General features: G+C 41.6%; 1 protein-coding gene across 3 annotated transcripts in view; it reads left to right on the forward strand.

The window, feature by feature from the left end:
• The window catches only part of LOC106587256 (ankyrin repeat domain-containing protein 11), a 148,135-nt gene extending 131,826 nt beyond the window's left edge, over positions 1-16,309 (forward strand). For 2 of the 3 annotated variants that reach the window (XM_014175490.3, XM_014175492.3), the window contains 5 exons: positions 148-7,394; positions 7,594-7,692; positions 7,971-8,138; positions 9,038-9,130; positions 9,250-16,309. In XM_014175490.3, the coding sequence (XP_014030965.2) occupies positions 148-7,394; positions 7,594-7,692; positions 7,971-8,138; positions 9,038-9,130; positions 9,250-9,435 (7,793 nt within the window). In that variant the 3' untranslated portion in view covers positions 9,436-16,309. The remainder of the gene's footprint in view (positions 1-147; positions 7,395-7,593; positions 7,693-7,970; positions 8,139-9,037; positions 9,131-9,249) is intronic. The other variant, XM_014175493.3, reaches the window with a different exon arrangement.
• The last annotated feature ends 892 nt before the right edge of the window (positions 16,310-17,201 follow it).

Genomic DNA, 17,201 nt, shown 5'->3' on the forward strand with positions numbered 1-17,201 from the left:
GACATTTTATACCATGAGTAGCTCTGAACACCTTCACTCTGCCATTTGTTACTTGTATTTTAACTTCCTTGCTTTTCTTTTAACCACTGGGTGTGACAGATCTTTGCTGTTATTTAACTGTTATTTCTTTCTTTTTTTCCCCTTCAGAATCCTCAGAGGAAGAAGATGCCCCATCGTTTGCACCATCCAGTTCGGTTGATGGAAATAACACAGACTCAGAGTTTGAGAAGGGCCTGAAGCTGAAAGGGAAGAAAGGCCTGGATCAGCCCCTATCCACAACAACTACCCCCGTCAAGGACGAGTATGAATTTGACGAGGATGATGAGGAAGAGCGCGTCCCTCCGGTGGACGACAAGCACTTGCTCAAGAAAGAGTTCCGCAAGGAGTCTCCCAGTGTCACTAAGGCTAGCGGCTTAATTTCAGTACCGAAGGGGGAGGTGGTCAAAACCTATTCCAAAAGCAACTCGCTCACACCAAAGAAGGCTGTTAGACGGATTCTCTCTGACAGCTCAGACGAGGATGATGGAACGTTGTGTTTCACAACTATGCCCACACCACGGCAACCAGCGCCACCTACTAATACCAAGGCCCGGGACTCTGCTACGCTGAGCACTAAGCAGCAGAAAGAGAAGACTAAAGTTAAGAAGAAGAGGAAGAAGGAGACAAAAAATGTCAGTAAGGAGGTCAGATTTGGTAAAGTCAATGACAAATTCTGCACTTCGGACTCTGATTGTGGGGACATAGGGAGTGAGGATGATGAAGGCTCTATGAAGAACTCGAACTGTATAAAGGACTCCACAATGAGCCTAAAAGAATCCTCTGCGTTCAGTACTCACTCTGCATCCTCGTCTTCCTCTTCTCATGGAAGCATAAGCTCTCAGAAACTGACACCCTCGCTGACAGAACATAACCCAAAGCAGTGGAGGACAGATGGCTGGAAGACTGTGTCATCTCCTGTATGGTCAGATGTAAGCTCCCTCTCTGACTCGGTTAGAACAAGGCTTTCCAGTGAGTCGGACTACTCCTCTGCAGACTCAAGTGTCGAGTCAGTGAAACAGGTGAGAAAGAAAGCACAGGAAAACAGAAAGAAAAACAATGTGCACACCAATGCACTAGACAAAAAGAACTCTGACTTTCACAAGAACTCCAACACAGACAGTACGGTCTCCAAAACGGATAAAGATGGCAAAGTGTTGAAAAAGCATAAAGTAAAACACAAGCACAAAAACAAAGAGAAAGAAAAGGCTCCCAGTTTAGTGCTCAATCAAGACATGAACGAGAAATTTGTTAAAAGCTTCTCATTTGATTTTGATGATTCAAGGCAGAAGTCACTCCTTGTTGACACTGAGTCCCCAGCTGAAAGCAAGGTCAAGCTGTCTAAACATGAAAAAGAGCATTTGAAAAAGGAGGACAGGTTGTCGAAGGGCAAATCTGAGGACAGAGACTGGTCTTCTGGAAAAGAGGTGCAAAGAACTGCTAAGGAGGAGAAATCCAAGAAAACAAAAGAGTCCACCAAGGAGAAGCCTAGCAAGGAGGAGAGGGAAAAGCCCTTGAAAACTGAAAAAGAAAGGAGCCTCAAGGAAAAAGAGAAGCCCAAGGAGGAGAAACAACAAAAGACTCATAAAGAGGAGAAGAAGAAAAAGTCAAAGGACAAGACATCTAAACCAGACAGGAAGAGCAGTGAGCAAAAAGAAGAAAAACATATTAAGGTGGAGAAGGAGAAAAATGCCAGGGAGGAGAAAGAAAAATCTAAGAAAGAAAAGGTTCTGAAGGAAGAGCCTGATTATGAAGTCTATGATGTCAGTAACCGTTTCTTAAACCTAGAAGACACCAAGCTCAGTGCCTCAGACGACCACCATGACCGATGGGCGTCAGACCTTTCCTCTGACTGCGACCTATATGGAGATGACAGCTGGGATGCTCCTCCTGTGAAGGACTACAAAGAATATAAAGCAAGCAACACTGTAAAGCTGATCGTTGAGACTGAAAAAATAGAGAGCAGAGACCGGAGGAAGGAGAACAAAATCAAAGACAAGAAATTAGATCATAATGACAAACGGTCAGAGAAAGAGCCTACCTCCAAGAAGAAAGAGAGAGACTCTTCAGAAAAAATCTGTGACAAGAAAAAGGATTTGACTGAAAAACAGAAACTCAACACCAGCCACTCTGTAGAAAAGGAGAAGAAGCGAAAGGAATCTGCAGATACTGTCAAAGAGAAGAAAGAGAAGGACTCCACGGACAGCAGTAGAGACCGAAAAGATTCCTATGAGTTCACTAAAGAAAGAAAGGACTTGAAAATCAAACAGGAGTCCATAAGAGACGATTATGGGAACGATGCCTCCTTCAAAGAAATTGAAACTGTCAGCAAACCATGTGAAATTAGAGAGAGGAACCACTCTGGAAAAGAGAAGGAGAAAAAGGGAGATGGGGTGGAAAAGAGAGAAAAGACAAAAGCTGACAAACACAAGGAAAAGCCTAAAGACCGATCCATAGAACAGGATAAGGAGAAGCCTGAGAAGATCTCAACTGAGAAGCTTTTGAAGGAAAAAGACACAGATAGAGGCTCTAAAGACAAGAAGGAGGGAGCTAAAGACAAACACAAAGACACACACAGCAAAGACAAGGACAGGAAGATGTCTTCAGAACAAACTAAGGACAAGAAAGAAAAGGCTTCACAGGACAAGCATGCTGACCGGGATAAAGATGTCCTTGAGGTAAAGAAGGAGGAGAGAAAACCTGAGAAAGTTAAACCTGAGAAAACGTGGTACAAGATAGCAGACATTTTCACAGATGAAAGTGAGGATGAAGAAGACAATTACAATGGGAGTGTGGCCAAGTTAAGTGATTCCCTTGGGTTGTCCGATTCTCACAGGAAAGACTCCACATCTGACAGGGATGAGCTTGATCACTTCCAAACGGAAAAACCCAGAAAATATTCTGCTGAGGCCAAACACACAACAGAAAAACAGAAAGAAAAAGACCACAAGAAAAAAGACAAGACCACATTTGATATGGGGAAAGAGAGGAAGGGTTCCTTAGAAAAACACAACAAAGATAAGAAAGATAAGGATGCTGTTGATGCAAAACACAAGGAACGCAAAGACAGAATGTCTGTGGACTCAAACCAAGAGAAGAAAAACAAACAGAAGCTGTTGGACAAGAGGGAAGCCAGTGAGGAAAAGACCAAGAGTAAATATAAAGACAAGCAAGATCATGTTAACGACAGAAAGCCCTCAAAGGGGAGTGGGGAAAATGAAAAGTCACTCTTGGAGAAGCTGGAGGAAGAGGCCATGAATGACTACAAGGATGACTCCAATGACAAGAACAGTGAGTTATCCTCAGACAGCTTCACTGATCAGGGTCATGAGCCAGTGCTCAGCAGCTACTATGATTCCTCCAACATCAGCCTTCCAGACATTACTGATGAGAGACGAGACTCACTCTCCATATCTAATCCTCAAGACAAGTTCAGAGAGAAAGAGCGGCACCGGCATTCATCTTCATCATCGTCCAAAAAGAGTCATGACAAGGAGAAGGACAAAGTCAAGAAGGAAAAGGGGGATAAACAAGACAAGATAGAGGAAATAAGAGAATCCTATGGACGCAGAGAAAGTCTGCCCTTTGAGAAAGAGCCTATGCCGTTAGAAGCGGACCCTTACACATTTCCATTTGGGTCTAAGGGTGATAAAGATGAATTTGATAAGACATTGGAGTTTGAAAAGGAGATGTCTAAAAAAGCTGACAAAGACAAATTGAGTACTGTCATCAGTGATAAGATCAAGGACAAAAAGAAAAAAGAGAAACATAAGGAGAAAGTCAAAGAGGAGAAGCACAAGTACACGGATGGCTTTGGATCACTTAAACACTCCAAGGAGGATATCAAATGTGGATTGAAAGAGAGCCCTCAAATTACCAATCTGAAGGAAAGATCAAAGGAAGACAGTCCCAAATTTGATGTGAAAAAAGAAAGAAACCGAGACTCTTTGGACAAAGACAGTAGGGCGGACCATGTTAAGTCCAAGGTTAAAGAAGAAAATGAAAAAGTAATTCAGTCTAAAGACACAGCTCGCAAAGACAACCGTCCACGTTCAAAGCTTCTGGTTGATGGGGATCTCAGACTAACTAGCTTTGGGCAAATGTTAGGTTTAAAAGACCAGGAGATTGAAGAACGCCATAAGAAGCATAAGGAGAGGATGAAGCAGATGGAGAAACTAAGACACAGATCAGGGGATCCCAAACTTAGGGATAAAACGAAGTCCACTGAGGAAATAAAGAAAAATCGCAATGAACTATCATCCAAAAAATCGAATAGTTTAGAATCTGCATTGAAAGAGAAGAAGCTCAAAGATATTGGTCTCCCAGCCCAAATTATGTCTCCGGAAAGAAAGCCACTACCCATTGACACTCAAAATTCAAAGGACTGGCTTGCAGGCCATCAGATGAAAGAAAATCTCCCTGCCTCACCTAGGCAAGATCAGAATAGACCAACGGGTGTTCCCACCCCAACATCTGTAATCTCTTGTCCCAGCTATGAGGAAATCATGCAGACGCCACGGACTCCATCCTGCAGTGCAGAGGACTACCCTGATATGTTTGATGGGTTAGATTGTCAGAACTCATCAGCCATGACCATGTCTATGAATGCCTGCTCACCATCCTTCTTTGACAGGTACTCCAACTCATCACACACCTTCCAAGAAGGGACTTGTATAACTCCGGCTAAGAATCTCCAGTTGCCCCATGTCAGTCGATCAGCTTCGTCTGATGTTAGAAGACCCCTGGAAGATGAGTTCAAAGCTGAAGCTGGCAAGTTTCTACAACACATTTTGCCAGACACCTCTGAGTTTGACTTGGCAGCCTCCCAGCCTCCAGAAGACAAGGCAGCATCAGTGGAGAGACTTGAATGCCTGTCTCCTCCTTACTTCTCACCTATTAGAATGCTGTCTCCCGGGCTGGAACTTGCCGAACCAGCACTAGATCGGGCCACCACAGCAATGGCTGGCACAGAGACCTGTGAACACCTACCTGAGAGTGTCTACAACAACTTCCTGATGAAGCCCTCAACGCCAGTCCACAGACCTGACCCACAGGAGCCGTGTCTGGACATTGCTGCTCCACCCACCCCTGCACCTGCTGCTCTTCCTCCCCTGGATATTGATGACCTTTCTGAGCCTCATCAAAGTGAGCGCAGTCTTGTTCCCTCTGACCCAGTCAGTGGCAGTGAGTATCTGCCCCCTGTTGTGGAGGAGGAGGAGGAGGAAGAAGAGGACTACGAAGAGGATGGAGAGGAAGAAGAAGAAGAGGAGGAGGAGGAGGAAGAAGGGGATCTTGAAGAACCAACAGATACTAATCATCATGCTGCTGAGGAGACGAGGGACATCTGCTCATTCTCTCCTCCAAGAGTTGAAGAGCCTTTGAGGAAGAGCTGGGCTGAATCTCCAGACAGAAGAGTTACAGAGGTGCGTCAGTTGATTCCCCCACATCCACCACCCAATCTGGTGGAGAACTCCAGTGATCATACCATCAGCTGGAACTCTGAGATGATTTTGAAATCTCCTCAAAGGACTTATGGAGAAATAGAGGCAGCTGTCTCCAAGATAACCAGCCCCTTCTCGCATTCAGACAGTGATTTGCAGCACATTACTGCCATACCTGGCCATCCATCAGTGATCCCTCCATATGCTGCTTACAGGTCTTATGTACCTGACCCTGACTTTGACGAGCAAAAAGAGGCTGTGGAGGACATTCCAATTTCTCCAGCAAGACCTGAAATGACACCCATGGAATTGGAACCAAACTACTTGACAACCACCTCATCCTCCACAAGGTTAGAGTCTTTCTTCACAGACTGCAAGCCAAACTTGGAGGATAATCACCAGATGGACTCAGAGCTTTCTTGTGCAGTACAAGTCGGCAGACAAAACTCCCATGGCTTTACTTCTGAGAGCCATATGCCTCTAGCAGTAAGCAACGAGCCAGTGGTGCCCTGGACAGACCCATTCTCAGCTACAGTGGATGAGCTGGATGATCTTGGCCCTTTCTCTCTACCTGACCTCCCTTCTCTCTCCCTCCCGACCTCCCTGCCAGACAAGGAGATGCCAGAGCTTGACATCAGAGATGCAGAGCCAGCCGACTACAAGCCTCCATCTGCTCATATAAGGCCTCCTGCTATTGAAACAATAGAGGGTGAAGAGCTTATGGAGGTTGACCTGCCTATCCTGGCCAAACCCCTGTGCCCTCCCGAGGTCCTAACACTCAATGATTCTTTGCAGGATTTGGTTGTGCCCTCACCAAAACACAATTTCCAACCAGAATTTGAGCCTGAGCCTCAGAATGTCCCAGAAATTAACTTAGTGAAAACACAGGTCTTCGAAAACAGAGCCACATATGAAAAGACTGATGAGAGCGATGGAAACATGTTCTCAGCTGTTGATACAAACAATACTCAGCATCACAAGCAGATGTCACTGACCGAGTCTTTATCAGTTGTAATTACTCCATGTATGGGCTCCTTGACAACTGTTAAACCAGAACAAAGTGGGCAGGTATCAGATCCCTTTGTTGGGCCAACTTGCAGTCCAGTCCCCTCAGTTCCTCTGCCAGTTGCTGTCACGATTTCTGGCACAGTCCATGTTTCAGAGGCTCTTGAGACAACGTCTAAGCTCACGGTCACTCTGACAACGTTGTCAACTGACCTTCCCAAGAAGGTGGAGGAGATCCCACAGAGGATGACCAGAAACAGAGCTCAGATGCTGGCAAAACAGGAGAATACCACCACCACAAAAAAGCAGAGTAGTAGAGTAGTAGCAGAGAGTACAACCACCACCACTATACCTGCTAGTGTGATACCTCCACCTGTCCCTACCCCTGTCACCATGAGCATGGCTGTAACCACAACCACAACCACCCCTATCCCCACCCCTACCTTTGTCCCCTTTGTTGTTCTGGAGAAAGAAAAGGAACCTGTCACCACCATCTCTTCCACACCAACCATTACCCCGGCTCCCCCTCCGCCGCTTCCTGTAGTGGTCAGCAAAACTAAAGGGCGGCCTGTGGAGGAAGAGGAATCCCAGACGCAGCATCCACGCAAGAGGAAGTTCCCGAAACCGCAGGTTCAGCTGGTCAACACAGCCATGCAGCAGACCAGGGAGATGATTCAACAGACGCTGGCTGTCATTGTCAATGCCATCAAACTGGATGACATAGAACCCTACCACAGTGACCGCTCCAACCCTTACTTCGAATACCTGCAGATACGGAAAAAAATTGAGGAGAAGAGGAAGATCTTGTGCTACATCACACCACAGGCCCCTCAGTGCTACGCTGAGTACGTGACCTACACAGGCTCCTACCTGCTGGATGGCAAGCCTCTCAGCAAGCTGCACATCCCAGTGGTGAGTACCTCCCTTCCCCTCCAAATGTTCACACTTCTGTTGATTCCTAGATTTTATTTCATTACAATAATGCACGTCAAGTAACTGCATTCTGTAACCTATAATAACCGCACAGCACATTTACAACAAAAGTTTGAACTTTGTTGCAATGGAAAGATTGGTTACATCATAACCTCAAATCATTGCCATGGTTTCTCAGATTGCTCCACCTCCATCGTTATCGGAGCCCCTGAAGGAGCTCTTTAGACAGCAGGAGGCAGTGAGGGGGAAGCTGAGACTGCAGCACAGCATAGAGAGGGTAAGAACACGGGCTCACTGTACCCTCCCTAATATCTATCCATCTCACTTCTGAAGTCGCACTGAGGAGTGCTTTGAACAATCCTTTGATGAATGTTCAAAGCTGCTATGTAATAGAAATCCAAACTGCAATATGCATTTCTCCAACCAAGCAATCGTACAAATTTGTGACATTTCACATTAACCTTATCAGTCTGCTCAAAAAGATTTTGAAGTAAAGTTGAAAGTCCAGTCTGTCTCCAGTCTTATTGTATTGACTTTCTATATCTCTCCTTCCAGGAAAAGCTTATTGTCTCATGTGAGCAAGAAGTACTGCGGGTCCATTGCAGAGCAGCAAGGACGATAGCCAATCAGGCCGTCCCATTCAGTGCCTGCACAATGTTACTGGACTCTGAGGTGTACAACATGCCAACAGAGAGTCAGGTGCGTCTGTGGGTGGTAAAAAAGGTGGGCAAAAAGTTGACAGACAGGGCCATTCACATAGGATTTGTTTAGTCAGCTCTTCCAATTACTCTTAATATTTTATATACACTACCATTCAAAAGTTTGGGGTCACTTAGAAATGTCCTTGTTTTTGAAAGAAAAGCATTTTTTGTTGTCTGAAATAACATCAATATGATCAGAAATACAGTGTAGACATTGTTAATGTTGTAAATGACTTGTAGCTGGAAACGACAGATTTTTTTATGGAATATCTACATAGCAACCATCACTCCTGTGTTCCAATGGCGCGTTGTGTTAGCTAATCCAAGTTTATCATTTTAAAAGACTAATTGATCATTAGAAAACCCTTTTGCAATTATGTTAGCACAGCTGAAAACTGTTGTCCTGATTTAAAAAAAGCAATAAAACTGGTCTTCTTTAGAGTAGTTTAGTATCTGGAGCATCAGCATTTGTGGGTTCGATTACAGGCTCAAAATGTCTAGAAACAAAGGCCTTTCTTCTGAAACTCGTCAGCATATTCTGGTTTTCAGACAGTTTTCAGCTGTGCTAACCCTTTTGCAATTATGTTTTCTAATGATCTATCCTTTTTAAAAGGATCAACTTGGATTAGCTAACACAATGTGCCATTGGAACACAGGAGTGATGGTTGCTGATAATGGGCCTCTACGCCTATGTAGATATTCCATTAAAAATCTGTTGTTTCCAGCTACAATAGTCATTTACGACATTAACAATGTCTACACTATATTTCTGATCAATTTGATGTTATTTTAATGGACAAAAAATGTGCTTTTCTTTCAAAAACAAAGATAATTTCTAAGTGACCCCAAACTTTTGAACGGTAGTGTACATATAAAAAAATCTAATCTGACATGCTTTAATTCTTGTCATCTTTAACTCAGGGTGATGAGAACAAGTCAGTGAGAGATCGCTTCAACGCTCGCCAGTTCATTTCCTGGATCCAAGACGTGGATGACAAATATGACCGAATGAAGGTAACGATATGACTGTACTTCATCTTTTATGGCACATTTGCTATGTGGTTGAAATGCGGGCTATCTGAGAATGGCAGTTGTATTTCTGCTGGTTCATTATGTCCTCTCTCTCTTCTCAGACGTGTCTGTTAATGCGGCAGCAGCATGAGGCAGCTGCCCTGAACGCAGTGCAGAGGATGGAGTGGCAACTGAAGGTGCAGGAGCTGGACCCTGCTGTACACAAGTCTCTGTGCGTCAACGAGGTCCCCTCCTTCTACGTGCCAATGGTTGACGTCAACGATGACTTTGTGCTGTTGCCCGCGTGACAGAAACATGCACTCGTTCAGAGTTAGAGGTCAAATATCATCACTTTTCAAAGAGACATCAAACAGAACGTATGGTAAGGGCTAGCCGGTTTGAAGAGGAATAAAACCTATATATTATATAGAAAAAATTCAAAGAAAAAAAAACTTGCTGATGATTCCCTTCCATGAGAGGAGGAAGCATCTTTTTACCGGGGAAAAACACAACTTGCACTTTCATCCCTCAAGTTTTTATGCTTTTGTTCAGAATATAAAAAGCAAAACGGCTTTGCTTTGAACCACCCAACACCACCTCCCTTTTAGGTGATGTTTGGACAGAGAATAGGGGATAAGATATAGAAATATTTTTCTGAATTTTTTTGGTCCCCGTAAAATCAAACAACAAAGGAACGCTGGAGAGGAGCCCTCCCACCATTCTGGATCATCTCCTGGTGGATGAGAATGAGGCACTACACAGAGCTCCAGGTGAGCCTTGAGGAGGAGAACGCAGCACATGGCCTGAAGGGCATGCATGTGCGATGTGGTGGTGCAACATGTGATATCTGCGGGACCTCCAGCCTCTTCCTGTTGAAAGGACAGGAGGGTCTGTGTGGACGCTTTCTCTCTGGTCGGGACCATAAGGCCACACTCAGTCAGAGAGCTTCAGTCCCCTCTGTCCACAGCCCACCACCACACCCGGTAGAACCAGCATCCTGCCCCGGAGCAGAGCAGAGTACAGCCAAGGGTCCATAGTGTGTCGGGGGTTAATGTCGGAGGGGAAGAGACGGCATCTTCCACCTCATGGCCTGGGCAGAGGAGTGAGGCAGAGAATGGGGATGAACCGGAGCATCCCCACTAGAGTCTGGTCACCTGGTTCTGCATGCAGGAAGAACCAGCCTCTGACACTCTGCCAAGATAGGTAGAACACACACACCTGTTCACCTGCAACTATGACTGCAAATGGAAAAACAGGATAAAAGAATAATACAAGAATGTTGCGATTCAAGACTAAACAGATGGTGGTTTAGAGGAGAATATTCTTCTTTTTGTCTGTTTCTTTACTTGGGCATTTAATTGTTTCTGAGGAAGTGACTTGAAACACTACAGAGCCAATATTAGTTTAATGGGAAAAAAGAAAACTGAAAAAAAATTGTATTCCGTAAATTATGTACAGTTTTTATATTCGTTAACCAATGTATACTTGCTGCCTTCTAGATAATTTATTTTGCCACACATTACTGCACAGTTGTAAATAACGTATGTACTGTAACATCACTCAGTTAAGTGTAAAAAAATAAATGAATAAAAATTATCTTTGTATGTACAGTTCACTTTCGGGCAGCACTTTCCCCCTCATACCCATGGGCCAAAATGTGTACACGTTGTCAGTATTTTAAAGACTCCAGTGCACAGTTGTAACGTTCCCATCTATAGGTTTTGTCCTGGGCTGGTGAAAATTAGTTACCTGGGTTGGAATCACCAGAACGTACATAGGTAGTACAAAACCCCACCGTATTGAACAATGCCCAAACTAAGGGCCACAAATATAGTCCTCAGATGTAGCAAAATGGTTATAAAATTATTTAAAGAATAGAATAGTTATATTAGTCATTGCTTTATTACACAATTATATCTGAAAAAAATCTAAACCAAGAAAATGCCTTTTTACAGTGAATATTTTTTATTTACTCAGTGTTGGGCAAGTCAAACAAGGGTACATCTGGATTGGTCAAGAAAGAAATGCCACTAACAAGCAAAAGCATCACATTATTTTATCATTCTGGATGGGATTTTCTTTTTGTCTTCATTTTTTTTTTTTCACCTACCCATTTAATTTGACTTTAATTGTATGTTTGGGTCTTTAGGAATAATATTCATCATGATGTTGAAGAACTTTCAGGCCACAAGACTTGGGATCTGACAGCCAACTCAATATTTGAAATCCTTAACTTCCCTTTTTGAATGTCACTGTCGTAGGCATCATATACAGGTTAATCGTTTTCCAGGCCACATCAGATTGGCATTGTTGTTCCTGATCTCTTCTGTATACCACCTAAAACTACTGAACTAAAGAAATGTTTAGAATCTTCATTTTTTAGCAAAGCTGTTTATCCACAAGATACAGGCCTCATTCCATATTGGTTTTAAAAATGTATTCTTGATTTAATTATGGAATGTGTTAGCTTCCAAACTCCCTGGGTCCATACTTGCGAACATAAGATTTATTTTTTTAAGTAAAAAATGTTTGTCTCAAAATGCACATCAGCCAATTCAAATCGTTGACGTAGTTGCATGTGATAAAATGCTCCATGTTAGCTGTTCCCATTACATAACCTGGCACATTTAGCCCTATGCTAACCTGACCCGAAGGCAGTGATTATGTCAGGTTACAAATTCTGCATCAGCCAATTTCAAATCTTGACTTAGATGGATGCAATAGAACCCTTTTACATGAGAGCATCCTTAACAGATGTCAACCGGCACCATCTGCTAATCAAAGTTACAAAAACACACATGAAGTTTCAACTGGACCAACAGCTCAATGTAGCGAGCCTGGCTCCTGGTCATTTTTGCCATTTGCAACTGTCTGCCACTTCTCAGAATGGTGCTTGTTGAACCTCAAAGCCTTTGGAGGTGAGGGGAGTTTAACGTATGGAATTGTTTTAACATGGTCATACCGTAGATTATTTAACTATTTGATTTAGAATTTTAGGACCCCTCTAGGTATGAAAAATATATACAATTATTTGATAAAATATTGAATTTAGGCTTTACTACTATGCTATAGAAACAAATTGAATAACTGATTTGTAAATGGAAAAACAGACAGTTAAAAAACATTTTTATAAGGATTAAGGTTTTGAAGTGTCTGTCCTATATCTAGGCGATCAGGAAATGTGTATATATATTACCCCTTTTTTTGGCACAAAACTACCTCCATACTTCCATTTTTTTTTATTACCGATACCAGGTTACATGTCCCGTGACAGTTGTGGGGGTTGTAGAGCAAAACTAAAACCCCATCGTGTTCTTGATAGTCTCATCTTCCCATAGTGTGGTCATATTAGTTTGTCGGCCAACCGTTTGGACGCTACAGACATTTTCGTGAGAGGACTGATTTTCAAAATGTCTCCTGGTCTGACAAACAGTGCTGTAGCTCTGCCACATTCCACCGCAGATGCGGAAGGCCGACATGGGTGGATGCGGTGGATTGAGATGCATCCCATGCAAAACAACATATCTCTAGCTTAAATTGACAGATTTTTATTGGGATTTTTTTATGTTAATTAGATTGTTGCACAGGTACGTCAATAGACTTAAGGATTTGAATAAAGTTTAGATCAAAGCTGAATCGATGTCTCGCAAGATCACTTAATGATTCATTAGTATTCTACATAGGCCTAACGTACCAAATATAATAGCATAGTATAACGCTACTGTTAGACCAAAAACACCTCTTATTTAGGCTACAACATTTTATATGCATTATAAAAAATCCTCCACATCGTCTCATATTAGTTATTTGAATCGAGCTTTGAGGACCACTAGTAAAGTTTTTTCCTTAAAGGGGCAGTGCAGTCAAACATTTTCCTGTGTTTTATATATATTTCCACAGTGAGGTTGGAATAATACAGATATGATCACAATTATAATGCACTTTTAGTGTAAGAGCTGTTTGAAATGTCAGCTTGTTTGGCTGGGTGGGTTTTTTAGACTGCCTGGTGAATGTAAGTTTAATAGACCAATAACAGAGTTTGCCCTCCTCTCTGCCAATAATTTAGTTTTCAGGTGACACATCCCTTTCATTAGGTTCCTCCAATTAGGCCCCTCTGACCACTCCCAGACAGTCCTAGCAAAGTTCTTGCTGGACAAGCAATTAATTTTTTAGAAGCTACTGTATTTTTGACCATTTTTTTATTGAAAACAATCACAGTAGGGTACTTAATTGATACAGATATTGAGAGAAAAATGTTGCCATTGAATCTTAAACAAAAAAGCTTGACATGAAGGGGCCTCTAATCGCCTTAGCAGCATATGACTCCTCGCTGCGATGACAGCTATTTGACAAGACCATAACGCTTGGACTTTTTTTGGCCAATGTACGATAAACTTAAATGACCCTTATATTTTTTTCCCCTAAAAGCACATGGATGTGTGTGAAACGGATAAGCAAAAACTTGTGATTTTGTCATATGTGAAAACATGCCTTTTGAATTTTGTCCAACGTTAGTAGCAGCATAGTCAAGGATGTGTCATGCAATATTGGGAGGCTATACTTTACAGACCAAGTTGAACAAATGTAAACCTTGAATTTGGAGGCTTAAAATATTCCTTTGGTAGCCAAGTTGATCTATATTAAGAAATTCCATTGGTTGGTGGATGTATAGTCAGATCTTTGATAGGCTGATGTGGAATTTGTTACAGGAAATAATCACTGCCAACTGGTCAGGTTAGCATAGGGCTAAATGTGCCAGGTTATGTAATGTGCAACAGCTAACGTAGTGTTGTCAAATGCAACTATGTCAGTGATTTGAATTGGCTGATGCATATTTCGAGACAGAGAAAGTTTAAACTCAAACTTTTTCTAATGTTCGCAAGTATGGACCCCCTCTATTTATCTAGTTTTGTACAGTAGTGGAGATAAGTTTACAGTATAAGGTGCTGCTCTTCGAATACTCAAAGGGTGGAGCCAAAATAAAGATCATACTCCTCTGTGTAACATAGGTAAATTGTTTCTTTGATTTGAAAAGAACTAGGTTTGACTTGCATGCCCATGAATGAGATCTTTTTTAAATTTGCCTTTTAAATCAAATTCCTTTTTTGTTAAAGTCAATAAACCTTTCTATGACCAATCACTCTAAAAGTGAGTTTCATCATAGTTTATTCAGAACTATTTAGTGGACAGTGATATTAACAGGCAGGTAGTTTGTTTCACGTTAGCTTCTCAAGTGTACCAAGTGTAGGTGTATGTATTTGTCAGGGGTTTCTGGAAGTTTTAATGTTCCGTTTGATTCATATTCAGTAGGCCATCATACTTTGCTCTATTGGGTTATTTACCATGCTAAGAGTAAGGCCTAGACTATTATAAAACTTTGACCTCCTCAATTTTATGAACCAAAAAGCAGACTAAGTTAACTCGTACACAAAGGGGGGAAGAATGGTGCAAAAGTGATAGTTAAGGATGTTTCCGTTTTTTTTTTTTTTTATCCAATTGGAATATTGATTTGTGAGAATTGATTGTTTCCGTTTTTTGGTTGGTCCTGATTTATTTTTATTTTTTTTAAGAAGAAAAAAAAATATTTTGTCTGATCTGCACATTCATCCTAATGGCAATATCAAGTGACATTGTGTGACGTTATGTACACACTTTCAACATAGCTGTGTATGTGTCTATTCAAGTGCAATGTGTGTTGCTACTCCAGTGTATGGGCAGTTGACTAGTTGTACACCTGGACATTTTGAAAGAGGGAAATCTAGTCATAAAGCAGTAAACGCATAAATAAATGTCATAGCACAGGTAGTCAGGGTCATGTAGACTTCAGCAGTTTGATTTGAAGCCTTCAATTGTTTTTCTTTTTTGATTTGATTTAGTTTTTTAGCTTTTTTTTCTGCGGGGGAGTTTTGTCAACAGAATCCTTGTGTGTTTTAGATCAGAGTATGTTGTGTTGTCTTTTTGTCTTGGGTTTTTTCTTCTGTACGAAGCATAAAACACCAGTGGCATGTCAATAACTTCTTATGAGCAGAATGTATACCGTTACAACACCCTCACACCCTCAATATTGTTTACAAGACATCAAGTGTGTTTCGGTTTCGTCTCTCTCACCTTAACGGTTTGAGCCCTGCCTTGATTTCTTTATTTCATCATTTATTGAACCACAAAGGCTTGAAATTGTGATGGCTAATTAGTGTCAAATCTAACCTCGGTATTCAAAGCTTGCAGCAAACATACAGAGCAATAGTTTTAACCATTCAAATTATTTTTCATGAGAATTTGTTTATACATTTGGTTAAGAAAGACAACATCCCCTGTGATTTTTGTCCAGACACCGGTGTCTCGTACACGCGTCCAAATATTATTTCCAAGACACACCAGTGAAGAATAATTTATATTAGGAAATGTAACAAACACCGGTCTCATTCCCATCTCCCCCCTAAAGTGAACCACTTGGCCATGCCCTAGATTACCCTGTGACCTCATCAGTCTGCAACAACTTACCTCTACTGTTCATTTAATATTTGTTTATTTTAACTGGACATACTGTTATTTTACATAATAGAATCACAATTTCAAGCCTTTTTCTAGTTTTTCTTTATTGAACAAGACAGTAGCTGATTCTTTAGAATGGGAAATGACTAATAAAGCATGGAGAACTACTCTTTAAATGGTGACAAATAACCTATTTATTATCTTTCTGACACCTGTGGTATGTTAAAGTTAAAGGTCTCCGCTGTGTAAATTTTCCTCCTGTAATGCGTTGGAGACATTGTACATAGTTGTAAATAAATATCCCAGGACGTTTTGCACCCTCCTCTTTGTACTAGTCTAAACTTGCGTAGAATGTGGGGTTCTAACAGCAACGAGACAGTGCGCTCGCTGCAGGTGATGTAACAATGTAACTTTTTTTATTTGTACAATGTAGTTGAATTGTGTACATATTGTTGGAGCAGCTATGGGGGAAGGGGTTTGTTGATGCTATCGTCAGTGCTGTAAAAGATCCAGTACTTTCACCTCTAGCTGTGTTGATTTCCTGCAAAAACAAAGGCGAGAAAATAACAAAAATACTAAACTGTTAAGAAAAATTCTAAATTGTTATTTTCTACAGTTGCATGTACAGAGAGCGCGAGAACTGCTGTTGTTCCTCAGAGATTATGTTCGTAAATAAAATTTTGAAATATTTCCTCTTTTCTGCTTTTACTTTGTCCTCATTCATTCACTCTTAAATATGCCTTGTGTCATTCGGGAGATGGGCACATCTATTTTAGCACCATGCCAACACGCGCACACAGTTTCTGAGCCAAATGAGGAACTTTAACAACAGTTCATTTTTTATTAATAAGATTGATTAGCACATTGATCACAGGCAAGTTAAGTTGATAGAATACCAATCAGTGTACACATGTGTAACACTTTACACCTATGTATACTTTATTTAGCAGGGACAATGTACAACAAATCATCAGTCTGAGTATGAGAAGGGATGCATTGCACCAGATTTAGCTGACAGCTAATTTACATTTTAATTTCATCCCTAGTTTGTCCCAAAGGCCCTCAAGGCAACATTCAGGCTTCTGTGGCACCAAAGTGGTCAACTGAAACCAATTTAGAAAACTGTCTATACAAATGTAGCTGAAACACTGCCGCTTATCATTTGCTTTGCCAGCAGGGGGATGCCTGGAAAAGTGTATGTTTAGGCTGATCTATGATCATGAGGGGTTTAGACTTTTGAGAAAAACGTTAAGACCTGTGGGTATAACAGGGCTATTTTTGCCATGCAATATGACCAGTAGATGCCATTATATTTTTTAACACAGAAGTATTTATAGTAGGCTACTTATGAACCAGATATGAAGAGGGTAACCATTTGAAATCATACAAGCGTTTCTATTGACAGTGACACATCCACTCCAAAATATAATTCCAGTAGGCCTCTATTCACCTCACCTGTTACCCGACTCCTCGAGCAGTGTTTGGTGACCATGTTAACTTAATGACACAGTACAAATAGATTTGACAACCTGATCCCTTCTGCCATCCTCTGAATGAAGTTAACACATATGGCGATCTGTCA

This window comes from Salmo salar, chromosome 26, assembly GCF_965601325.2.
Source record: "Salmo salar chromosome 26, fSalSal1, whole genome shotgun sequence".
In the NCBI taxonomy this organism is placed as follows: Eukaryota; Metazoa; Chordata; class Actinopteri; order Salmoniformes; family Salmonidae; genus Salmo; species Salmo salar.